The 27,605-nt window shown below is 36.8% G+C and overlaps 1 protein-coding gene across 1 annotated transcript in view; it reads left to right on the forward strand.

Moving 5' to 3' along the window:
- Window positions 1-27,358, forward strand: part of lmo1 (LIM domain only 1) — a 45,539-nt gene extending 18,181 nt beyond the window's left edge. Inside the window, exons 2-4 of the mRNA XM_038297747.1 lie at window positions 6,422-6,635; window positions 23,745-23,870; window positions 26,597-27,358. Coding sequence (XP_038153675.1) covers window positions 6,422-6,635; window positions 23,745-23,870; window positions 26,597-26,702 — 446 coding nt within the window. The 3' untranslated portion in view covers window positions 26,703-27,358. The remainder of the gene's footprint in view (window positions 1-6,421; window positions 6,636-23,744; window positions 23,871-26,596) is intronic.
- The last annotated feature ends 247 nt before the right edge of the window (window positions 27,359-27,605 follow it).

The following is a 27,605-nucleotide window of genomic DNA, read 5'->3' on the forward strand; positions in this document are numbered from 1 at the left end:
CAAAAAGCAGGAGCAATGAATTTAATTAGAAAGCTGTTGCATATCTCTGTGATACATTTCTTTTAATTAACCCCAAGTGAATAAATTAAAAATAATAGGGGCTGAAAAGTGTTGAAAAAAACACCCTAATGAAGTTTTCTGTTAATTGGGATGAAGTCTGCAGCCAAACCGCAGAGAGCAGTGCGCACCAGGAGCAAACAATACTGTCTGTAAGCTCCTAAAAAAAAAAAGGGCCCAGGGCCTCCGTGCTGACTTCAAGTGTAAGAAATGCACCTCTGACGTGATGGAAATGACCATGGGCTTGGAGAAAAGGCTGTCCTGTTCTGGGCCGCTCTGCTGAGACTCCCCGTGCCGCGCTTGAAGCCGAGCCAGTGTTATTGCAGTTCTAATGCGGCTGACTCATTTGGAGCGGATCAGGAGTAATTATGGTAGGAAAAGTGGCTGCCGACCGAGGGGGTCAGGACACTTGTAACATGTGAAAAGAGCAATTATTCCAGGAGACAAAACCCTCCCTTATCCCGGCCGGTGCCAGGGTCAATGCAAGGGACGGCTGGGCTTCATTTCAGTAAGGCTTATTAGCCACAGCAAGCTGCAAAGTTTGAGAGAGTGCATCTTGTTAATGAACAGTCCCCCTGCACCATTCCTGTCTGCTTTCTCTCCCACTTACTGTGGGTGTTAATTATGTCATAATCATAGCAGGCATAGACTCACAGAAATCACCTCACAGACCCGAGCATTCATACACAACCATCTGGAAAAGCAAAATTCTGTACTGTAATAAAGAAAGCTTTTACAACAAATTATAAGAAGAACACACAGCCAGCTTGATCTCTAATAATGACTGGGGCAATTGCAAGAAATTACCTAATTTTAGGGAAACGGTGTATGCATGTGTATCATTCTGTGTTTATGCATTGCTTTTTCTTTACCTCTTCCATATGTTTTAGCTAACGATTTGAACACGAATCAGTGGCCTTTGTTTATCACAGAGAACTCTCTCATCAGGCTGCTTTCAGCTGACATGTGTATTACAGCTGATTTTATTACCAGATGTCTTGTGTTTTGTCTTGCAGACTGAAAAACATGTCTTTGGGTTCAATTGAGGAGATTTTTGGAGCCGAGCTTCACATACAATAGAAAGACATCTGCATCAAATCTCTATTAACCGCAGTGGCCGACACCTTGGCCCTGGGACAACATTTTATTTGGGATTGCCATGGCCATAGCGATTACAGTGGTTGCTGAAATACAACGGACTTGAATAAATTGGCGCCTGAAGGCTGTAAACTCATGAGGGACGATTAAAGTTATGGTAATGGGGCAAAGACGCATAATTTTTTTCACCATTTTATTCAGCAATGGCTAATATGATATTTTAAAACATAATGTATTGTTATCTAATAAGATGTTATATGGAATATTGTAATATGATATAATACAATATCTAAATGCACTACTTAGTTTTGCCCGACACTAGAAATGGTCAAGTTTTGACTGATTGATTTGCATGCAATTTGTTTTCTAAAACAATACATAGATATATAAAAATAAAATCCATTTTCATTAAATGCATAAAAGGTTTTTGTGTAGTAATGCAATAACAAACTGCATGTGCGTTTATGTAATATTTTTTTTTAGCATTTTACAAAGTTTTGATTTAGGAGAAAGATAAGCTTTAATTAATTTTTCATTCAATAAAACACAGCAAATGTAAACAAACACAGCAAATCTACCTTCTATTTAATATTTTACAATCCTTAAACAATTCTTTTAAATTGGTCAAACTCAGAGATGGCAGTCTAGACCTAAAAAGACGCTGGATATTGAAGTCGGCCAGAAAAGCCTGATTTGTTTGTCTGTTTTTTTGTTTATCTCCTTCATTAAGATATAACACAACATGGAGAGTATTGGAGGACTGCAAAAGAAATGGCTTTATTAGATGTTCATTTCTTAAACTGATCCTAAGCAGACCTAATGTTAGCCCCTACTATATGTTTTGTGATGTATTCAGTTATTTGTTTTGATATTTTTAAACCTGCAATTACAAAAACATCTTTCTGGTGATGGATGGTTTAGTCACTGCAAAAAACAATTTATGAATATTTTGCATCTACTTATGAATATGTAGTTACTAAGATTTTACTGCTACATGCTAGTTAAAAATACAATCCTTGTCGAAGCATTAGCTGTGTCCATAGTTTAAATTCACACACTAATTACTGCTCAAAACGTAAGTTCATAATGATTTATCCTGCTTGGCTAAGTTTTTTTTTTCCGAGTGTCTCATCATTAGAACTGTTGTAGGCTTTTTTATGCGAAGCACTTTTTTGAATCAATAGTTGACACTGATTAAGTTAATTATAACCATAATAAGAAGTGGAAATGCTCCAGACAAATGGAATCATTACTTTATTTTATTTTTTGTAGATCTAGTTATTTTGTGATCATCACGATGGCGGCTAAAACCTTTCTCTCAAAGCAGCTGGGGGCTGCAAATTATTAGGGGTCCTGAGAGAATGGGCCACCCAGGGCAAATTTCCACCTCCTAAACATCACCTCCCCCCCACCCCTTCTCCTAATTTGTCAGGAAGGCTGAACAGTCAAATCTTTAACCTCCCCTTGAATCTGGAGAGTAGGCATCACTGGGTTGAATATAAAGCTTTTAACCAATCAAGAGAAGGAATATGGAGCTGTTATTTTTTTCTGCTGTTAAAGGTTTGGGGGCTTGTGCATTACTCTAAACACCTTAAATCACAATACACATCAAAATTATTTAAAGAAGAATAACTGCTTTGTAATTCACTGGTTCTGATGCTTCAATGACTAAAATAAAAGATGAAGCAAAAATAAATGCAGCAACAGCAGAATTTCACACAATGTGATAATTAACCTCAATGCTTGAGCCGATGTTGAATCAATAACAGGTCTTCCTTCAGGTTGAACAACTGACACACAGATAGTTGTTTATTCCCTTGGGGTGTTGAGGAAATGTGTGTACATGATTAAAAATACAGTTGAGAAAATATTTTTTTCATACAGAAACCAAGCATTGTTTAGGAACGGCTGATAAATAGTTGCTTTCAGTATTCTTACTCATGCCGTATTTCTCTTTTAACTACATGTTTTTTTTACCTTTTCAAAAGGTTTCCTTGACTGATCTGTGATGTGTATTTTTTCTTAAAAACTTCAATATATACAAAAAAAAAAAAGCCTACTAGACTGATTTGGTTTTTCTGATAACTGCAAAAATGAAAGTGTAAATAGGGTAAGAGAAGTCGGATGGTATCTATAATGAAAATACATGCTCTGACAGGCCGCTTGGGCTGAGTAAAACTAACTGTACATATTCTTTGAAGATGTAATCTTAAAGAAAGAGAGAGATGACAGGGCTTTACACCCAGCACTAATGGCAAATTAAATTCCCCTCTCAGGAAAGATATTTGGTAGAGCAAGAGCTGTCTCTCCACTTTGTTGGGAAAATGTATCCCCGTGTTGGGGGAACGAATTTTGATGTGGAGAGGCATGCTTTTTTTTTTACATCAAATGACACCGGAAGGTCAGTGGCACTTGTATCTGTTAAATGGGATGGATTAAGTGGAGGCTGCCTCTTGGTCTGCTTCTTACTTTCATAATGCAGCTTGGTTTTGTTTTATTGTTTTTTATGTTTTTTATTTTTTTTTCTGGGAGGTGCCAAGAATTTAGGGTTCTGCTCTACGGCATTTCGCATAGCACCCGGAGTGATGACAGGTGCAAGAAAATGTCTCATGACATTAAGGGAATTGAAAAGACATTCACTTTACACAATCACTTTCTTTCCTGTCACTGCTTTTTGTTTAGTAGGTTTTAACTCCTGCTTGCTGCACTCCTGTTTTGCAGAGGCTGTTTTTCGGAGAAGACATAAAACCTGTTTGTTCCCAGCGATGGCTCTTCAGACAGTTTGCAAAATAAAAACTCTGCCACAGTCTGGAGCAGAGAACCCACCACATACGCTTGTAGGAATAAATGTCAGACTAACTGGAAACAGAACCTGGGTAATATTAGACAGAAAGTGTGGTGTCATTTTAAAGGTGCTTAGCAGGGTTTTAAACATCTAACGGCAGCTGTGAGCAGCACACGGTAATTCCAGGATAGGTTAAAGCTTGTCCTTTTCAAACGTGATGTAAAACAGAGTGCATGTCGGGAGTGGTGGTCTCAGCCAATTAGGAGTTGTTCCTTCGGTGGTGCAGAAATGACCTTTTTCATATAATTACTTCTCTTATTTAAAGCAAAGATTTTGAGTTGAATAACTAATTAGGTGTCATAAAGGCAAATTAAAGATTTTTGTAATCCTTGAGGGAATTGGAGCGACTCTTTTTTTTTTTTTCTTGCTGAACACAAGCTCCGATTCAAAACACACACGCACATACAAGCTCTCCCTCATTAAGACTGTTTTTAGTTCTGTAGAAGCCTGACAGGCGAGCTCTGTTGGCATACCTGCAGAGAGCTCCCCTAACAAGCCATGAAATACAGGTAGCCGTGTCTGCTCTTATTCAGTGTGGCTTGAATTCGAAGCTTTTTTAGTTTCATTTATGCTGAACATTGGTATTTATGGCAGGGTTTGTAATCCTAATGCAGCAACTTCAAGGTGTCTGTTTTGGGGTGGCAGGTTAGGGAGCTGAAGGGCATGCAGGACACTAATTGTTGGCTCCCATCACTAGCTCTGAACCAATTACCCTCTACTCTCTACTTTTGATAAAGAAATAAGACGGCTCGACACCACTAGAGTCCTTTCTGACATATAAACCAATGCCATAAATTAGACTAACAAGCTCTTCCTTTTTATTCACCTCTTATGTAAAAGGGGAAATTGTTAATTAAGTTGCATCCCCTGCAATATTGATGTAGGGATGGAGAAAAAGTGCAAATCTGGATTTAATAATACATTTTTTTTGTCTATTTACGTGCGTGTACATGTGTGAAAGAGTTAGAAAAGCTAGGCGGAAATGGGATTTTCTATTCCAAAGAAGTTTTTGTGAAAAGCAGTGTAAGGTCGTTTTGAAAGAGAGTAAACTCAATAAACTTGGCTGAAAAAAAAACAGCAAGAGAGGCAGTCCATTTGTATCTGCCGAGGTTGTTTTTTTTATCACTGAAAAAGCAAATAGCAGGTCTAAATGCACAATACACACTGTCACTTTTGCAATTTCTTTCTTGGAAAAGAGATGTTAATAAAAGTTTTATCTCACCATGCACAAACTAATAAGTCAATAAGATTGTATATAAACTGTTTATATCATGTAAAAAAGGCCTTCACAGTCACTCGAACGTACAAAATGTTAGCCTAAACCCCCACGACGCAGATGTCCTGCCCTTTTTTCCTCTTTTTGGTAGAGAGAGACAAATGTGTTTTGAAAGTAGAGTTGCAAGTGGCGTCCACTGTGTGTTCTTTTAGATGGATCAATAGCTCAGTGTGTGAGAGAGTGTCTTAAGAGCTGTTGTCTTGTGCTTTCAGCTGTGGCAGACCTGTTAGTGCTACAGAGGGGAGCTACGCACCCCTGCCTCCGTACCAGCAGTGGCCTGAGGGGGGCTTTTAGTCCAAACACAAATGTCAGCCTCACATAGACTATTAGTGTTTAGTGCAGTTATTAAATGGACTTTATTTGTCCTTTAGGAGGCTAAAAGGCGCACTTAAAGGGGACCTGCGTGACAGCAGGGCAATTTGTGAGTTTGGTAACTTAGGCTTGCTCATTGCGGACACATGAGTACAGATAAGTGTAAAAGGAGGAAAGGCTGTAATGCTCAGAGCACAGAGAGGAGACAGCATTGTGTGTTTGGGGTTTGTGCGCACGCTTATGTGTGTGTGTGTCTCTATGAAACACACACTGAGTGAGTGTATGCTAAAAGGCACTTAGGCCATAACATATCTCACTGGGGTCTGGTAGCAGCGTTTTTGTGGTCAGAGGCTTTTTAAAAGGTTAATGTTAATCTATACCAAACAAAGCCCATGAGGAGCTTTTACAGCCGAGGACAGTTGAGTGAAATGGGTTTTGATGAAATGGTAGGTAAGTAACATACTGCACATCTTGTTGTAAATACCACAGTAAGCTAAACAGGCCTTGTGTGTTTTATTCAGAGAAATCCGTGTCCCTTCCTCTAAGGCCCACAGTCAGTGATCGTGTAACTTTTGTATTACAGCATGTTCCTAGCCGAACAAGTAAGTCAAGGTGTTGTAGTCCAATGTGACCTGGGTGCCTATCTACATGGAAGAGTGTTTTCTTTAATGCATATGAAGCAGGTAGGCAGCTTGCCGTGGCCGTGTGCGAACACTAGGCTTAGACGCCTCGGGAAGCAGCTGGCTTATCAAAAAAAAGAAGAGGACCTGAAAAGTCACTCGTGTTCCCGGGCCGTAAATCACGCGTTGCTGTTTGTCTCCTTATCACTACAGGTGTGCCGATGCTCTCTGTCCAGCCCAAAGGGAAGCAGAAGGGGTGTGCTGGCTGCAATCGGAAGATTAAAGACCGCTACCTGCTCAAGGCCTTGGACAAATACTGGCATGAAGACTGTCTCAAATGTGCCTGCTGTGACTGCCGCCTGGGGGAGGTGGGCTCCACCCTGTACACGAAAGCCAACCTCATCCTCTGTCGCAGGGACTACTTGAGGCAAGAAAGACACACAATCACTTTTACCCTCTCACAAAAACATAATGGTCATGTCACTACAAGAGCTCTTGTTTTCTATCTCCTGGTACAGTTCAATATAGTTGTTTTTTAGAAGTGTTATCTGTATGCAGAAAAAGGTGATGTTGCTAATCTTGTTTCTTGTTGCATTATGAGATACAATTAAGCCCAACATCATTCATACATCTGGAGAATGTGAGTTTGAAATAATCTTACAATTGACCTAAAATGATTTCTCTATGAAAGTAAAAATAAATATGTGTTGACGTGACAAGCCAGAGTTCATCCTTGAAATTGAAGAACCTTTGGAAAGATTAGGGTGATGGCAGCAGGGCTTTCCAACCTGAAACACTTAGAGCTCATTATAGAGAAATTGTCAAACGACCAGAGAAAACTTGCAAAAAGCTTGCTGGCCATATTGAGAAAAGATTAATTTCTCTAATGCTAATAAATACCTTTCTGTTGATTATTGAAAGGGTGATATTAAGTTTGCAACTCCAATTTTTAATAAAAACTAAATGAAGAAAGTTTTTTTATTAAGTAATCCTTGTATTATATGTATTATTTTTTGAAAGATAGCAGACTCTTTTTGTTTTAAAAAAATACCTCTTGATTGAACAGAAATAATTTAAAAGCAAAGTATGCCAGGGACATTAATAATTATAGGATCAATCATGGTTTTGGGCCCCATCATATGTATTGATTATGTGTTTCATGACCTTTATTTTGAGAACGTTCCCTGCTGATAATGGAAGTATATTTGAGACAATTAATAGGATTTTTTCTGGTTTTATGCATATCATGAAATACATTACACTAATAATCTGATTGCAGAAACTAGATAAAAATTGCTGGAACTTAAAAAATATTAAATCTCTGTTATAGTTTACTAAGTACATATATTCTCTGACTGTGGTGAAATCATTCCAGTTATAACAATGATAGAATAAAACTTTAGCACATAAGGTAATGGTGTTTTCACTCTACTACCACCTGCGCATCTGCAATGTAAAATCATCCTTTTGTTTTTGGACATTATAAATTATAGTTCCTGAAAGCTGTGAGAATCCTCCAGGCATGCTTGTTGCGCTGCTCCCCGCCCCCCAAACACACTTCTGATGCCCCTGCCATCTGCTTGTTAAATTAAACATGACCATTTCCTAGGCATTAGGTCACATTCCCTACCATTTATCTGTGAGGGAATCCCCCTGGGACCGACTTAGGGATGCCGGTGCCCTTCGCCCCACCCCCTTTCACTCTTGTCCAAACCTCCGCGTCAAGCACTGACCCACCCCCCCACCACCACCCCTCCGCCCACCCTTTACCTTTTTGTATTTTCCTTCAAGCTATAGCCTATGTTTCTCAGCTATCTTCTTGTTATCTTTAAAATGCTGGAGGATATATTCTTAATAAGCTATATTTTTACATTTAAACCAAAATGCATATTATTTTTTTATTGTTTTGGTATTTGAGATTCTGATCCCCCTTTAAAACGATTTCAAAAATCCTGGTTTTGGTGTGTGAATGCACACTAGGAATCCATGATGGCTCAGTAGCCCATTTCAAGCAAGCAAAGGAACGTTTTAAATGCTTAAAACTCAATGCTTTACTTAAATTTATGGGTTACAGAATTTTTTAGCAAAACTTCCTCTAACATATTTGCTTTTAAAATTTTATGCTGAATAGGTTAATGATTCAGAAGATATATGAAATAACAGGAGTGGTACGATTGATTCATGAGATGAGATAATGCATTATTTTAGATCTGCAAGACAAGATTTTAAAAATATTTTTAGGAACACTTAGGATTAATTTTTTTATTTTATTTTAAAAGTATATATGGCAGGCAATGGCAAAACCAGGAAAAAGACCCTGCATGGTCTTTTGTGTTATTTAAAGATCCTGAAAAAGTGGGATCTAAAGTTTGCAGAGATGTTAAACTTGTGAAAACTCAAAACGAATTTGTGAAGACATGGCCATTTGGATGTTTTCACTCTGCAAAAAAACATAATTGAAAATTATTATTTTAAGCGTTACTTGGAAAAGCCAGCTGGGTGCTAACAAAAGCTGTTAATTTAAATAACTTTGCATATCTTGCCGTAACACCTTCTCCACGTAAACAGGACGTCAATATAGCGTCCATCTCAACTCAAACCAACTTAATGTGAACTCAGCACAATTTTTCCATATAAAGATGATTCACAAAGCAGCATTATGATATTTGTGTTAAATATGTGCATTTGGCAGAAAACATCTTTTAACCGTCCAGAAATTTACACAAAATTATGGTAACAAGAACAAAAACTAAGTAAAAAAAACTTGACATTTACAAATTGGTAAATGTCAACTCCTTTATCTCTGCATGCTTTTTGTGTTTTCAAGTTGGTCTGAAATAGACATGTTGTTACATTATTATTGCTGCTCTTTTTAAAAGCTCATTTGGTTTTCCAAATTTTTTTACAGTTTATTTATAGGCCATTTTATGATAAAAAAGAAATCTCATAGAGGAGTACTCCAGGTGACAGGAATTCCTCAATAGGAGCAATTCTAGCTCTGGAGGTGGGTGATTAATGTTTTAAGCTAGGCCAGTGGTTGAAAAAGAAGAAATACATAATTTGTATGTTTCGTAATGAAGTAAAACCTACAAGAAAATAAGAAAATAATCTGCCACTAATATCATGTTTGGATATTAAAAATACAAAAGTAGAATGATAAAGGATTTAATTCCAATCTGGTGAATCATAATATTTTGCAAAAAGTACTGCTGTTGATTTTCAGGATTCTCATATCCTGCCACTCCTTTTCTGCTGCAAAAGATTCCATCTTTATGTTGTACATGAATTCTAGAAAACGTTTAAGTTTAGGACTGTGTCCCAAGTGCAGAATTCTCCTTTCTTCTCCTGAAGCATTTACCGCAAAAGTTACGTGACTTCTCCATTTTGCTGTCTCTGTCTTCTTCAAATGTTATGTTGGCGGGAGATTCTGACATCTAACTTCTCTTCTTCTGGTTCAAATATTTTTTTTTTCATCACCTTCGTCTGTTAATGTTGAATGGAAACATGGAGCGTTCACCAAAGTTTTTTAGTGAAGCGCGGCCATGGTTAGACGTGGTTAAGCTTTTTGGCAATGCTTTCAGTTTGGTTTATCTTAAAAAAAACAGGGTATCATATTCAAAAAGCATTAAGAAGCTGTTTAAGCAGACATGTTTCTTTTTTTTGTCATACATGCAGCTTATTGAGTGACACACATAACAAGAGCCCTCGTTGAGCCAAACAAACGAGGTATAGAAATTAGCTCTGAGTTGTTGTTTTTTTCCAGACATGCAGATGTTGGTGTTTGACCATATTCTGCAACCCATCATATACTGTGATCTAAAGGGTGGCTGTTGTGGATTCTCCTCACCACTCTGCCCTGATTTAAAACATAAGCCACAAAACATGGTGCAACACCGGCCAACTGGGATTAACCATGAAAAGAGGATGGGTTTAAACAATTTTAAACCACACACAGTTTACCATTTTAAAAGGTAAACTGTGTGTGGTTTTCTTTTTTTTTCATGTAAACAATTCATTAGTTTCTTCATAACTTATTTTACATTTTTAAGGTTTTAACTTAACATTTTGCAATAAAACTACAATTTTTTATGTTCTCGGAAAGGATTTTTTTTACTTATTAAAAAAACGTACTTTAGTTACTTAAGATTGCTTTCTAAAGAATCTGTTATCAACGTAAAGCAATTTAATCCAGGTTGGACTAGTTTGGACGTTGCCTATTCTTATCCCATTGTAAGATTGCCAAATAACAAAAGAAGAATTGAGTACTGGTTAATACTGGTTTATTTAATTAAAATTGCTTCATCCAATTAACTGATAATATTAACTTAGACCAGTGTGGTCGCCAGCCAGAAGAGGTTGCTGCTTTTCATCCTTAAGAGAAGCAAGACCATGGTAGTTGAAAGAGAAATAATCATAGCATACGTCATACCAGAACAGAAACAATCCAATCTGAGGCAGTAAAATTCTACGTATTCCATTCTGTTTTGTAAACAGTCGACAAGCTCTTTGACTTATCACTTCTTAAATAAAGCCAATTCAGCTTTGTTGAGTCGTAGAGCAGCTTCAAATTCTTACACCAAAATTATGGATGTGCAAGATAGATGAGGATGTGATAACAAAAAAGTAGATCACAAAAAGCTATATCACAGTTACCATACACTTCATCACCACAAAGTGGCAAGTACATACCTGGTCTTAAAATTATTTTCAGAGATGGCAAAAGTACTCACTTTCCGTACTTAAGTAAAAGTACAGATACTTGTGTTAAAAAATACTCTGGTAAAAGTGGAAGTACTGATTAAACTTCTTTACTCAAGTAAAAGTAACAGTACAGGCTTGTAATTTTACTTAAGGTATAAAAGTAAAAGTAGAAACCACTTTTTTCATGCCGTTGCCTACATTTTAAACGGATGTCTGCCAATAGGACTAGATCTCCGTTGTGTTCATTTTCAATCATCTCGTCGTCCATGCTACTATGCTAATGCCACCGCTACCAAGCTGCAATGATTTGCCGTGAATGAATACCGCCGAATCTGTCGATTCATCTTGTAGTGGTGCGTCAAATGCAACGTAGATTCCCATCCAATTAGATTGAATTTGGTATTTATGCTGTGAAAAATAACTAACTCCATTGAAATGATTCAAAACTAAAGTAACGAGCCAATTTTTTTAAATGTAAGGAGTAGAAAGTACAGATATTTGTGTAAAAATGTAAGGAGTAGAAGTAAAAAGTCGGCATAAAAATAAGTAGTAAAGTAAAAATATCAGAAAAATCTACTTGAGTACAGTAACAAAGTATTTGTACTTCGTTACTTCCCATCTCTGATTATTTGTTTATATCTCTGTTCATGGGGAATTATATTTTTTCTACTAATAGGTTGCTGATTTGTTATATTTTGTAACTCTTTCTAAGTTTGTTAATTTAAGAAAACCTCAATTGATTGGTTTATTCAGTTAGCATTTAATGCAGCATGGATAATCAGTTAACATATGATAAATTGCTTCTTTTTAAAATTCAGCATTATATTAAAAAATGTCCATGTTGTGGAAGCCCCTTTTTATCAAAACAGTTTTTTTTCTAAATTGGCAATTAATGAATAAATAAATCAATAGATTAAACAACTAATCTTTAACAAACTACCCAAATTAAATGAAAGATTTACAACATAAATACATGGCATATGAAATTGCTCAGCCAGAAACTAGTTTTAAAAATGTCTCTTAGATTTGCTGTTTTACCAAGTTTATTCAACTAGACCTTGTGGTTGAAACATACAGTTAAAAAGATACACCAATTTTAATTAGAGTATGGGATTTCAAGGGTTTAGGGTTCAAAAGGATAAAGTAATTTATATAATTGGAGAATAAAGGAAGAAGTACTTTCAATGCTCCTTCAAAAGAGTGTCTCAAGGATATAGGGTGTTGAGCTTAATCATTCACTTTAGATCTAGAGCTGACAACAAGATCACTATTAGAAAGTACTTTGAAAAAGGATGGTATTTTATTTTAATAGATTTGTGTACTTGGGGGTTGTGTTAAAACATAATACAAAAAACAACAATACAAACTAAAATCAGCTTTTAAGTTGTGAAATAACTTTAGGATTTTGCTTTAGCTTGTCCAATATTTATTACACAAAAAAATGGTGATTCTACTCTGGGTTTTTATGGACCATATTATTTCATCAATTATAAACAGCGATTATTTTACTTGCTATGACTTTTATTAAGGCATCTATCTAAAGAATTTCAGCGTGAGTTTTAATCTGGCTACAGGATGTATTAATATTGGTAGTTTGAATTAGTTTTTAATATCAAGCCAAGTATTTAGTTGGTTTGCCTGTTGATTCTTTGTATTTTGAAACAACCTTGCAGTGGAGAACAATAGTTCAGTTTCTTTTGCAAGAAAAAAATCTAACTTTTTATTTGTCTGACACGAATCAGATAAGGGAAGTCCTTGTTTTCTTAGTTTACCTGTAAGGAGGGCGAGCTCTGTGTTCACTGGTGATTGAATAAAGGCATCGTAAAATATCTAAATCAACTACAAACTAAAGGAATAGGAGGTAAAAGCTTACTTCATTTGATGTTCTTGTAACTAGTGTTGTTAATTAAAGAAATATTGGCCTCTACTTTATTAAAGAAAGATAGTGAGTGTTTTCCCCCCACTCATCTATGGTTTTCAGTGACATTTTACTCACATCTTGGCTTTTTTTCTGACCTGGAAGGAGCTTGGGGCCCATTCGAGAAGCGCTCAGGGACGTTACATTGAGATAGGCCATTACCATCCATCAGTCCCCACCCACAGTTAATGCTTTTAAGATGCAGTGAGAGGTCCACTAAGACCTGATGTTGCCCCCAGAAGGAGCAGATGGTGCAGATGAGGTTGTAATAAATGGGGAAATGACCAAGAGTAGGCAAAAATGATGAAGCTCTTAGTTTCACTTAGTAAAATACATCAGCTGAAAGGACAGCAACCCCAACCCCGAAGCTGTAAGTGCCTAACTGGCATAGTGAAGGCAGAAGGAAAAGCTTTCTCGCACATTAGACCGGTAAGATGTAGAGGTCAGGCAGGGGATGGGGAAAAAATGGAGAGCGACATGTGAAATAAAAAGTTAGAAACACTAAAATAAGAATAACATTGAAAGAGTGGAGATGAAGAGAGCTTTCTATGTGCCTCCGCTGCCCCAGATTGTCTAATGAAATCTATCCAACTTGTATGTTCTCCCTCCTGCGACAAATGCATAACACTTAATGGCTGAGATGCTTCAGATGAATGCTATTATGAAGAAAATTAAAAACCTTGCTTTGCAAAGGGAGAAGAGGCAGTTGAAGAGACTGGTGCTTTTCAGAAGAGGGCGATGCAGTGTCCAGCTGCTGCCAGTTCCCTTTTCATTCTCTCTTTCCTTAGTAAAAGACCAGGTCTACCCTCACCTGCAGTAATGAAGTTGAATCTGTGCACTGAATTAGCTGCCTGCACTTCATTAAATACAAGCAGTGGATCAAACACACTGATTCTTTCTAAAGGGTTGGATCCCTGCCATGCTCACGTTCATCTTTATAGGAGCTCCATCTGTGATTGTCCTTCAGTGGCATTAGCATCTTAAATTCATTTACACATTCTCCTAAGTCTTTCTTTTCAAAATGCCTAAAATAAATGCTTGCACATCTCTATGCTAGTGATTGCAGCAACTATAAGGTTTGGTTCCAATCTACATACTCCATAGAAACACTGTCAATTCTGCAAGTATTTTTATCTAGTTGGGCAAATTTCTCATTCAGACTCTAGAAAAAGAAATTAATTAGGCCTTTGTCTTAGAGCAATATAGTCATCGTGTGATCATCAGGATTGAGAACTGATTTAATTTAGTCTTTCATTTCACCCACTGGAAATGACATAATAGTCATCAACTTATCAAAGTGGGTTATAATTAACTGTAAGAGGAATATGTGCTTGAGATAACGAACATTATAGGTTATCTGCAGAAATATGATAACACTATAGGTATAATTGTTTTACAAGTCTTACTCCTTTAGGAATGTAGCAGTAGCTTTTTGTCTTCTGGGGTGGATCAAAAGAAAACATTTTCACTTTTGAAATGACAACTGTTGGGGAATGTCAGAACATGTGATGCATGCATTAACAGCTCTTCCTCTATTAAAATTGCCCCGACCCTTCGCAGACTTAAAAGTTTAAAGAGCTGAAAAAAAACATTGAAAACTTAAAGAGCCACAGACCAAACTGAAGGAAGCAACAAAGACAGGCAGGGGATACACTGCATGAGCTTTAAGGGTTTCAAGTTCAAGCAGAGCAGCAAGTTGAAAGAAATAAAGAAGGCATTCTTTTCTCTTAATACCTGTTGCAATGACTCAACATGAGGCAAAGGATAACTGCTTTATTGTGCTAATCAATTGTTGTAATAATTATCAACTAATTTGGTAATTTATTAATTGTTACCTGATGTATAGAGACTGTAAAACATGCCTTTTTGCCGACAGAGCGGCCCACTGAAAAAAAAAAAACATTTTTATATATATATATATATATATATATATTATATATATATATATATTATATATATACACTATATTGCCAAAAGTATTTGCTCACCCATCCAAATTATTGGAATCAGGTGTTCCAATCACTTCCATGGCCACAGGTGTATAAATTCAAGCACCTAGGCATGCAGACTGTTTTTACAAACATTTGTGAAAGAATGGGTCGCTCTCAGGAGCTCAGTGAATTCCAGCGTGGAACTGTGATAGGATGCCACCTGTGCAGCAAATCCAGTCGTGAAATTTCCTCGCTCCTAAATATTCCACAGTCAACTGTCAGCTGTATTATAAGAAAATGGAAGTGTTTGGGAACGACAGCAACTCAGCCACGAAGTGGTAGGCCACGTAAACTGACGGAGCGGGGTCAGCGGATGCTGACGCGCATAGTGCGAAGAGGTCGCCAACTTTCTGCAGAGTCAATCACTACAGACCTCCAAACTTCATGTGGCCTTCAGATTAGCTCAAGAACAGTGCGCAGAGAGCTTCATGGAATGGGTTTCCATGGTCGAGCAGCTGCATCCAAGCCATACATCACCAAGTGCAATGCAAAGCGTCGGATGCGGTGGTGTAAAGCACGCCGCCACTGGACTCTAGAGCAGTGGAGACGCGTTCTCTGGAGTGACGAATCGCGCTTCTCCATCTGGCAATCTGATGGACGGGTCTGGGTTTGGCGGTTGCCAGGAGAACGGTACTTGTCTGACTGCATTGTGCCAAGTGTAAAGTTTGGTGGAGGGGGGATTATGGTGTGGGGTTGTTTTTCAGGAGCTGGGCTTGGCCCCTTAGTTCCAGTGAAAGGAACTCTGAATGCTTCAGCATACCAAGACATTTTGGACAATTCCATGCTCCCAACTTTGTGGGAACAGTTTGGAGCTGGCCCCTTCCTCTTCCAACATGACTGTGCACCAGTGCACAAAGCAAGGTCCATAAAGACATGGATGACAGAGTCTGGTGTGGATGAACTTGACTGGCCTGCACAGAGTCCTGACCTCAACCGGATAGAACACCTTTGGGATGAATTAGAGCGGAGACTGAGAGCCAGGCCTTCTCGTCCAACATCAGTGTGCGACCTCACAAATGCGCTTCTGGAAGAATGGTCAAAAATTCCCATAAACACACTCCTAAACCTTGTGGACAGCCTTCCCAGAAGAGTTGAAGCTGTTCTAGCTGCAAAGGGTGGACCGACGTCATATTGAACCCTATGGATTAGGAACGGGATGTCACTTAAGCTCATATGTGAGTCAAGGCAGGTGAGCAAATACTTTTGGCAATATAGTGTATATATATATGGGATGGAACGGTTTTTGAAAACCGTCCGAACCATTCGGTTCGACTGTCTCGGTTCGGTTCGCGTGTGTTGCGTTCGGTTCATGCGCGGCTCCATTTTCTCATAGGCGAAGCGTGTACACTCAAGAACAGAAGGTGGTGGTACTGCGACCAAAGCCAACCACCAGTAGTAAACAAGAAGAAGAAGAAGAAGCGAAGCAGCATAGCCGGGTGTAGCAGAAAAAAATCAGTTGTTGTGGAGAATTGTGTGGGTATGGCGAGTAGGAAAGAACAGGAGTTGGAAGACGCGCCAGCAGCACTTTATAGGTCTGCTGAATGGGACCACTTTGCATTTAGAGTGACCTATGATGACGGCGGAAAGAAAGTTGTGGATAAAAGTGCAACATTGTGCAAGCATTGTGCAACACGTTTTGTTTATGCTAACAGCAACATGACCAACATGTCAGGCTAACCCTGAAATCCCACATACTCCGTCAGCGCTCCGCTGCGCTCCAGACCGCCTGCACAAAGCAAAGCCTCCAGCCTCCGCTGTGGCTCCCGTCCGCTTCCTTCCGAGTTCCTTGTAGATCTTGTAGATGATTAAATTCAAAGCAGCAAAACATGCAGAAATGATCCAGGGTTTCCGCGGATCATTAAAAATAATTCATACATTTTTTTGGATTTTTTCATTAATTTCATAAATTTTTATGGGATTTCGGTGTAACAATCAACATATACCGAACCGAACCGAAAACCGTGACCACGAAACCGTGAACCGAACCGAACCGTGGTTTTTGTGAACCGTTCCACCCCTAATAAATAAATAAATAAATATATATATATATATATATATATATATATATATATATATATATATATATATATATATATATATATATATATATATAATATGACATTTTGCATTTAAAATAAAAAAAAAAACTTTGTCAATATGCCCTATCCAGAACTCAAGTGAAAAAGTCTTACTTTAAAGTGGTTTAAAGTCTGTGAAAAAGATTCTCTAAGGAACCTTTCATTATACAGATTAATCAATTAGCCAAATAAGAGTTTTTGCAGCTCTAATTCCATGTATATTTGGTTGCTTAATATCTCTTCTAATGACAGGTGTTTTTTTTTTTTTTTTTTTTTATTAAAGTAATGCACTTTAACATAGGGACCAGATATTTTAAGTGATATACATACTGCCATAGATTTAATGTTTACAAAAAATAATTAATGACTGAGGTTATGTTTAGCTGTAACAAGCAGAAAATAAAGTTAGCAAACTAGCGCTGAACACAGCTCCATGATGGACTAAGGTTTTAATGAATGTGTTGCAATCAGACAAATTGTGGTGACTTTATCATGTATTAGTGACATTAGTATTATTAATGACACACTGGTAAACTCTAGAAATGACAGGTAAATATTCCCTACAACAGAACTTCTGAGACAAATGTCTTTCTATCTCCTCATATGCACTTTTAATTCTTATCGAAAAGTCAAAAACCCCTAAAGTAAGTGTACAAACTTTTTTTGAGAAATCTAATTAGTTGATTTGAATTTTCCTGTTTCCATCAAGCTCTTTTACTGCCATAATTCAAGATGCGAATAAAAACAAATTATGGAAAATGCCTACTAAGAGGTTGGTTTCTCATTGCATGGCTGTATCTGTGCAGTTTAAAAACGGAGATATAAACTAAAAAAATTCAAGTAAATAGCGGTTTGCTTTAGCCTTTGAAATCCTTCCTCAGATGTTAGCCTTGGACATATAAAATATATAAATATAAGAATCTAACAGGTAAAATAATCAAATCTGCAATAAAAAATATGTCATACTAGATGCGATAGTCTATCATTGGTGTACATATTCTGAAGTTTTTATAAATAAGGTATGGGAAGCCTGAAAGGGAAACTTACTTTATTTCTGGGTAACAGATACCAGTGTAAAAACAAAAATAATCCTTTTTATAAAACAAGCTTGACAAGTTATTTAATTTCCTGTTGCCTGGAATGTATTAGATTATAGATTATATCTAAAATAGTTTTTAATTGCCACAGTTATGTACATAATTTATAATGCTACATACATGTGATTAAGTCAAATTAATAGACATTTGAATGTAAAGGAAATATGAACTTTTCTGTTGTGTAATGAAAATATTTCACAGTAGAGATCAACGGAAAACATGCGGTTTATGGCACAGCTCCGTTACACAAGCAAAAATAAAAACCCAGATACAATGGAAATTTGTAAAAAAAAAAAAAAAAAAAAAAAAAACAGAAAGAAATGGTGCTAAATAGTATTAAACTATAAAACAGCTACAGCTGATTCTGACTTTAAACTCTGAAATGTCAGCTTCTGAATAAAAATCTAATGTAGTTCATTATATGTAGTTCATTATATAAAGGTTATTTTTTACATTTTATGTCTTTTTATCTAATTATGTCATTCAATTACAATTCTTTTCACAAAAGTGACAACTTTTACAAAAAAAAAAGTGACAACTCTGGATGTCGAATAATTTCTGATCTAAATAGAAAGGGTTAAAAATATTTTTTTGACTTACCATATATCGTTTACAGAATTTCTCTCAGGCTTTAGGGAGCTACAGAAATAAACTTAGACTATTCTCAAGGTTTGAATCATTTGAATTCATCAGCTATAAACTTTGAGAACTCTGATGTTGATTTTATTTTATTTTTTTTTATCCTTTTGAGGAAAATAATTCACTGAATCCAAATGACTGAAGAAATTACAGAGTATGAGCCACTGCACCCTGACAATACAGGAAATGTTTCACAACAATACCTGGAAATTCCTCACAAAGTGGGCTATTCAGGCCTAAAAAGTTAATTTTCAAATTAAATAAATTGTTTTTCAAAACCAATTTGCAATCTGTTCTTTGAAAGGAGCTAATTTTCTTCAGTAGGTATGAAGCATATTGAGAATTTTAAATGAATTGCACAGTATAATAAAATGTGGTTTTAATTTTTCCTACATTTACACAGAACCAACCAACTCCTTTAACATATTAGCTTTGATTAACTATTTTAAAGGCAGAAATAATTTATTCAAATTATTTATTAAAGGTCTTGAATAGAAATCATGTAAAATACATGTTTAAAAAAAACTGTTTTAAATGTCACCTTGTGTTACATCAAAAAGGTGGTTAATTGTTTTTGTGAATGTGATTGTTGGATGCAGAATGGTACGATATAAACAGGCATTCCCAAACTCGGTCCTCGAGGGCAGCTGTCCTGCAGGTTTTAGAGGTTTCCTTGCTCCAGTACAGCTGATTTTACTTGAAAGCTGATTAACAGACTTTTGCTCTACTGCTATCATTATAATCAGCTGTGCTAAAGCAGGGAAACCTCTAAATCATGCAGGACAGCTGCCCTCGAGGACCGAGTTTGGGGATGCCTGTTTATATCTTACCATTCTGCATCCAACAATCACAATCACAGAGGACCAACTTTGGGGATGCCTGATGTAAAGCATTGTTTCTCAATCCTGGTCCTAAAGTACCACTGCTTTGCATGTTTTAGATGTTTCTCAGTTGCAGCACACCTTCAAATGATCCCTTAATATAGATCATGTGGAGGACAGTGGTATTTGAGGAACATGGCTGAGAACTACTGATGTAAAGGATGAAACGAGCCGTTGCAACTATGTTTATTAACACACGCCCCTTTGCTTAAGAAAGCATTGGTTGGTGGTACCTGTCGGACTGATATTTTTGTATAATTCATTTTTTGCAGATTTGTATCTTACCAGTGCAGTGCATTGGCTCTTTCAAAATCCTGGATGAATTAAAACATGCACCATCTGCTTCCACTTCTGCTCTTTCCTGTTTTTCTTTGTGTACAAAGAAGTAATGTTTTCTTAGCTTTAAATCAATATCATTTGTTGTGTCACAGTCATTGCAGACCAAATGCAGCCCCCCTCAGCTATTACTCGGGGGATTACAGCAATGGTTGTTTTTTTCTAGATGTTTATTGTTTGTACAACAGAAGCAGCAGTAGAAGTGTTGTTCTGTTTGATCAGTATCCTCTGGCTGTTATCTTCTGTTTGCACATAAAGCTCAATTAGGACATACATTGATGCCACATGATAACCCATGCACTTGCACTGTTAACGTAAAGCTACTTATGTTCCTGCAGTTAGAACCATCTAAGTAATGTTTTTATTTTTCTTAATTGGAAATCATAAGAAAAAAAATATCCAGTTTGCATCAAAGAACAGGAATTATGTCTCTAGACACAATTGCACATTATGGCATCTCTATCTAGAGTTTTGGATTACCTTAAACAATCCAACTTTTAAATCAGTTTGAATCAGAATTGTAAACAGTAGATTGTCAACAGGCTTGGACTTAGGCTCCAATACTAAGCTCCAAAAACCTGTTTAATAAAGCAGGAAAAAAAACAATACATTGAATGATATTAGAAGTTGCAATGTGACAATTACCCCCAAACTGTGACACAGTGTTTGTCTAGAGGTAAACTTAGTATTTCAGCAAGCCGGACCTTCCCATCAGGACATGTATCAAGTTAGCAGACTGTCTACAGCCCAGTAGGGTGTGATAGGAACAGGTGACGACAATTATTCTGGATATAATAAGTGTCTACTGTACATAGCAATGTGTGTAACTCACCGAAAGTATCCAGCTTCTTCTAGAGTATTTTTTTCCCTTAGGGAAGTAAAATGCATCCCCACTGGTTATTCAGCTCAGCAAAAGATTCCTCTGCCACATACACTCAAACAACAGCCTAATATAATATTTTAGTGCAATTAATGTATATTTAATGAAGGACAAGTATGCCACTAATTACTTTATTGATCCAAGAGTCGCTTGGTATTAATTAATCTTTAAGATAGATGAATTTCCATAAAGTGCAATGCTACAAAAGCTAAATTTAGGCCCACTCTCCTAGACCCAGATCCAAGACATTCCAACAAAAATAAGTAAGAAATTTAGCTTGGGTGATTATTAGAACTAATTAAATTAGTGATTGGTTAGAATGTTTCACAATTGTTACTGCTCTGAGGTCAAGTGATACATTTTTCTACAAAGCAGATTTGCCTGTAGTTTATTAAGTTCTCTCTCTTTTTTTGCATAGTTGGTGCAAATAAACAGTTGTGTCACACTTCTTATAAATAGCCAAGCCTGTTAACTGCCACAGCATCCTCAAACTATGAATTTGTTTGCTGACTCATGACACTATTTTTTGTTCACATTGCTAAAACAATTTCAACAAAACAGTATAGATTTTTGTTTTGTTCCCCTGGTGAGTAAGAAGTTTATATCAAACAGAAAAATGTACCACTATCTCAGTGTGTATTTTTAATATGCTTTATGAAAAGACAAATTACCATTTTGTCCTTTTTTTATTTTTCAGTTTTTGAATAGGTAGGGTAAGCAAATAATCTTTTCTATTTGCTAAATGAATGAGAAATGTTAATTTCAATGTATTTTAGTACTTTTCCATTAGAAGTTCACATTCTGGTTCTCTCACCAATCGGGAAAATCCAGGTGATATTATTTTGTTTAAATGGAAGAAAGCTTGCAAGCCCTATGATACAATTTCAAAGGTTATTTTGCTCTTGGGGTGACTGGTTAGGTTGACAAAAAATATGGCACCATGATTTAAACCCATTTTGCTAAAGATATAGTGGAGGATCATCAAGATAAGTTGTTCTCGTAATTGTCAATTATTGTGGTGATATGTTTATATAAGGCCGACCTACAGTACTTGCTTGCTCCCATATTCACTTACCGGTGGTAAGTCTGACATAGTGGAAATATTACAACTCTTCTTTTGAAAAGTAAGCTTTTATGAGAGATGCAAACAGTAACTTTTAAACAGAGTGCATGAGGAGAAATGGGCTCTTACATGCTCTTGCATCCAATTAATAGGAGTTCCCTCTTGGAAGCAGGCACAGGGTTGTGCATTTGCTTTTTTTTTTTTAAGCGGAGAGGGCGTGTCTTTTCAAAAATTAGCAAAAACCTTTAAACCTTAAAAAATACTGAAGCAGCATCTCAAGATATCAGTCAGGAAGCTACAGTTTAGGATTCTCTGGGTCATTAGCATGGACAGTAAGCATACAGCCACCCAGTCACAATATCCCTTGAGGACAATAATCAATAGTTTAGAGCAGCCATCAAAAAGCCCTGATCTCAGTTCAACAGAGAAGATGTGTGTGAGCAAATCACCCAATGGCACCAGTTATGTCAGCAGTAATGGGCCAGCAAACTGTTGTGGGAAGCTCGTGTAGAGCTACGAAAATGCTTTACGAATCTGAAAATTTAGAAAGCAAAATTTGCAAAACATTTTTGTAAATTCCTCACTTTGAAGAGCGTAATAGCATAAAATGGATCTTATTTAATGTCCATGAGAAATAAAAATGTGCACCTATTATTTGTGAAGTGAATGTAGGAATCCGATTCCGGCTGTAAATCTTTTTCTTTTCTTTTTCTTCTATATCCTAAATAGTTAGAATATCATAAGTCAGCTATTTTACACACAAACACTTTAGTGAAAATATTGGATTTGTGCATCAATATTGGATGTTGAGAAATTCTTTAGATGCATGACTAAGCAGCAGTCTTGGTGTCTCACAGAAGAAAAACACATTCTTTGTGTTTCAGAGCAGTCTGTGGGTGGCAGATGCCTACTGTATGAGAACACTGAGGGTGTTTTTTTTTTACTGAAGAAATAACTAAATGTAAGAATGTCTCAGTTTAACACCCTGTGAATCCCTCTCATGGAACATAACAACCTTTCTCTCTCTGTTTCGGTTTCTGCTGCTCCTCTGGGGCAGTGGCCCCTAATTAGAAGCAGGGCTGCTGGATATACATTTTCCCTAACAAGGTGAAAGAAACTGAATGGGACAAGCATAAACTAGGCCGAATATCAACATTCTGACTCATCTGTCTGAGTCTTGCAAGTTTGAGGAGTGAGGAGTGTTTAACATACTGCTGGAACGACGATCTGCAGTTGTTCTTATCCTGTCTTGCAAAGCTGTGAAGCAGACCTTCTCCTGCCGCAGAATATATAAATCTTTCTGGGCTCCAAAATCTCCAAATTAAACATAAGGGCAGAAGCATGGAAAATGAAAATGTAAATCTGTCTGAGAAATGGAGCATTTGAGGATTTTTTTTATTTTTTATCTTTTTTTATAAAAGAATAAATCTCCACCAGTTCCTTCTGTTTGTGTTTATGACCTTTATAATTTATCTCCAAATCTAATAAGCCTTAACAGGCTGCTGTGAGATTTCTTTTTGTTATTTCACATTTTAACATTAAGGTAGTTCTTCAGTTAGCAGCGAGGGGATGTTGGAGACAAAGCGAATGATTTGAGCAAAAGAAAATCTCTAGAAATGAATGACTGCATTCCTCTTTTATGTGTTTAAGTCTTTTTCTTAAAGGAGAAGCTGAAAGGTGGATCATTTCAGTTATGTTGTCATCCATTTCAGCTTTTTTAAATACATCTTAAGCATTAGATCCGTTGTGAAATATAGAGATCAATTTTAGTTGGTGAAACAAAACTACTTTAAAGACATTAAGAAATCTGTTCCCTGTGCATTGTCTATAACACATCACATATTATTTTCTGTTATTTGCAGTTGTCACGCAGCACATTTGTTTGCATTTCAGGGCATGAAAGTAAAAAGAAAAGTATGTAAATCTCTCTTTCTTTTCCCTCTGTCTTTCAGGCTCTTTGGTACAACAGGGAACTGTGCAGCCTGCAGTAAACTGATCCCAGCCTTTGAAATGGTGATGAGAGCCAGAGATAATGTTTACCATTTGGACTGTTTTGCCTGTCAGCTTTGTAACCAGAGGTAAGAACAGGGATCATACCTGCAATGAAACCGCATTTTAATCACATATTGAATGAAGTAGGAAAAAGGGCTCGTATGTAAACCGTTTTTCAAGTGGGGGGAAAAAAATGTTTTTTTTCTGCTTTTTTTTTTTTGTTTCTTTTTTTTTGTTGTTTTCCATTTTAATTGCATTACATCAAGCAGCTTGGAAATCTTGTAGAAAAACCAAAACATTTTTACTTATCTTATTGCATGTCTTTGTTTTTCTAATACCCTTAGAATTGTTTTTACTATAACATAGTGCCAACAGTCTGTTTCCCATCTGTGACTAAATGTGTAAATCTTTAAAGCCAGAGGGACATAAAATTAGTTCTTGTTGTTATGTGTGAAGTTCAGACGCTACAGAAAGAGAAGCATTTTGGTGTATAAAATGAAAAAATAACGAGTACAAGTATATCACTGTATTTCTAGGAGAATAGCACCCACAATGAAACCCTGCAACTACTACAAAGCCTATGGTATGATGTACAAGAAGTATGACATACCCTAATATTGGCTTTCCCCATTAATATATTGTCAGTAATGGCAGCAGTATGAGAGTGGAGCATCCTTTGCATGCTTGTCAGGAGTGCTGTGACCCTGTTCCTCCACACAGCACAAGCCCATTAACCTTCCGCAGGCCAGATTCAGTTACCATAGTGAACACCTGCTGTAAGGGAATTATGACTCCAGTCTCTTTTCTCAGCTGGCAGATATATGAAGCCAGGGCTCATCTGGCACAACATTGCCATGGCTGTGACTGTTACCAGCTTTATTTACCGTGTTACCAGCCTGGCATATTACTGAGGCCAAGCTATTTTCAGCAATGTTCTTATCACCGCTCCCTTTCAGTCACATTATGGAGCTGTTTCCAGAGTGTCACGCAACAAACTGCAGCGCAGAGAGGGAACATCACTGGGACAGGCAGCTGTGTGTTATTTTCCCTCTTCAATTGACTTTGACTTTTAAGGAAAACTGATTTTGAACACTGCAGCCAAACCGATGTCTGAGAAAGCTTGTGCCAGGAATTCTTTGCAGACTCCAGAGGCAACGTTACCATTTGACCAAGTGAGCTTTAACCTGCTTTTTATCAGGTTCCAGTTCCCCAGTCTATTTGCTTTCTAACCAGATTGGTTTATAATATTAAAGTATTTAAAGGCACGCATTAATGATGCCCATCAAATTAAAAACATCCTGTTCATAATGCTTATAATCTAACTAAATATTTGTCAGACATCATTTTCAAATGCAGCATTTCAGACTGCTAAAGATGGGTACTAAACCTGGTATCAAACCACTTGTAAGCCACTTCGGACAGTCTTTACAGACTGACAGGCTTTAGCCGCATCAGTCCTCTAAACTGTATTATTAAGGTTGCATTCAACCTGTCAGGGAGACTTAAATGTTACTAACATTGTATTGCCAATCTCCTTCTCTTTAAGAAGCAGACACAATGAAGGGAGGGGCTAACGTTTTGCTGTCACATCTTCACTTTTCTTACTCTCATCAAACCTTTGACAACATAAAAGCTTTTATGATTCCTTTTGCAAAATTTCTTTTCAAATGTAAGCAGCAACAAATCTAGAGACTATTTTCTGTTGTTTGGTACATTCACTTTGGCAACAAGTGAATGTACTGATCCCTCTGAGTGCACTGTCTGTGGCAAATGGCAACGGCTGCTGCGAGTCCAAAAGGACTGACGGACGGCATGCAGTCAACCTCCCCATTCAGGAAGCTCTGCTACTCTTTATACCTCTGCCTACAGTCAGAAGTGGAAAACGAGTGACTAGTGTTTCCCCATTAAAAATGAGAGAAACTGCATGAGCAAAAACCTCCACTGATTCCGTCTTAGATTACGCATCAGGATGCAATTATAATTTTAATATAATATTTAGTTTTTCTTTAAAACTCAATCCCTCTCTACAGATGATCCACACACAGCTTCCCACTTCATTCACTGTGGGTGCTTCAGCTATCTTTAGTTAAGTTTGATAATACAATAAAATGTAGCCTGGATTCAGGTAAATTAGTGCAGGCATCCCCAAAGTCGGTTCTCGAGGGCCTCTGTCCTGCAGGTTTTAGAGGTTTCCCTGCTTTAGCACAGCTGATTATGATTGCAGTAGAGCAAAAGCCTGTTAATCAGCCTCAATTCAAATCAGCTGTGCTGGAGCAAGGAAACCTCTAAAACCTGCAGAACATTGGGCCTCGAGCACCAAGTTTGGGGATGCCTGAATTACTGAATACCTAAGTTAATTTTTTTGGGGGGGCTTAGATATGTTTTTAATCACAATCTTTCTTGCCAATTTTGAAATCTCCTATAACTTTACAAAATACTTTTTTATTTAAGATGTAGTTTTAATTTGTGTTGCTATTGCTTTATTTATATATAAAATAATTGATTTTGTATTTTTTATTAATTTTGTGTTCTTTTGTTCCAAATGTTTGAAATATAAATGATATATTAAATTATATATTATCATTATTACTATTTTTTTTTTTACCCTTTTGTTTAATTAAAACCTGTCCAAAAGAAAAAAAAAACAACCCTAATTGATAAGGGTATGGATAAAATTGATAATTGTTATATTGATAAGAAGTATTGTTAGGAGTAGCAGCATTGATAAATTTTTATCAAGATCTATCCCTACACGCCACACAAGCTAGCAACAGTTGTATTTATAATCTCTTGTTTCGTTCTTTTTTCACAGGTTTTGCGTTGGGGACAAGTTTTTCCTAAAAAACAACATGATTTTGTGTCAAATGGACTATGAAGAGGGCCAAATGAATGGCAGCTTTGAGACGCAGGTTCAATAGTTGATGGCAGCAACAATCAGATCCACACTTTATACACAAGATGGATGTTCTGCTGCACTTGGAACAAGACAAGCATCCGTCTGCTTGCCTGCAATACTTTTTAACTCCCCTTTCTCGGATCCTTCCCTCCCACCCCACCCACCTCAAGGACTCTGTTATAAATGTTCAACTTTTTGCCCCTACCACACCATGCCCACCCAACACTGAGCAGTTTTAAATTTTGATGTACAGTTGTGCCTGCTATGCTGAGCACTGTATTGCTTGTATGTTTTGTGAAATTTTTTTGATGTTTTCTGTTTCTTTTAGAAATGGTTCACTGGAGGGTATGTACAGTCTGTTTTCTCTGTATATATAAACTGGAACATTTATTTTATGAAATGTAATGCAATTTTATTACTAGTGTGAATTAAAGATTCCTAAATGTTAATAGTGAGTTTTTTGTCCTCCTACTGAAACGAAAGTTGAGGGACGTTGCCCATGTGTTGAAAAAAATCAAATAACTGACAATGCTATAAAAGCTTGGCAGATATATTTAAACATCTCTCATGATGCTTAAAAGGTTTTATTACATTTTGAAAACTTCTGATGAAATTGGAAATGCTGTTTAAAATAAACTAAGCACGACTTTATTTGGAATAAAAGAATGATTCACCAAACTGTGTTGTTGTCAGCATGCAGGTGTCGGGAAGTGAGATAAGTTGAGGGGCTTTTCTGTGATTCATGCTTCACTAATTGCCATCTGATTATGAGGGTGAATTGGCCTGGAAATGAAATGCAACAGCAAATAAATTAGAGGAGGGAAAATAAACGCTCATTGAGTTAGAGCTCACTCAAACTCATCATGAGCTGTATTTATAAAGCTTTTTTTCCCCGAAGGCACTGTTAATAGAGACGCATGACGCT

The sequence above is a fragment of the Cyprinodon tularosa genome, unplaced genomic scaffold (assembly GCF_016077235.1).
Source record: "Cyprinodon tularosa strain WSP-4 unplaced genomic scaffold, ASM1607723v1 ctg395, whole genome shotgun sequence".
NCBI classification, from domain to species: Eukaryota; Metazoa; Chordata; class Actinopteri; order Cyprinodontiformes; family Cyprinodontidae; genus Cyprinodon; species Cyprinodon tularosa.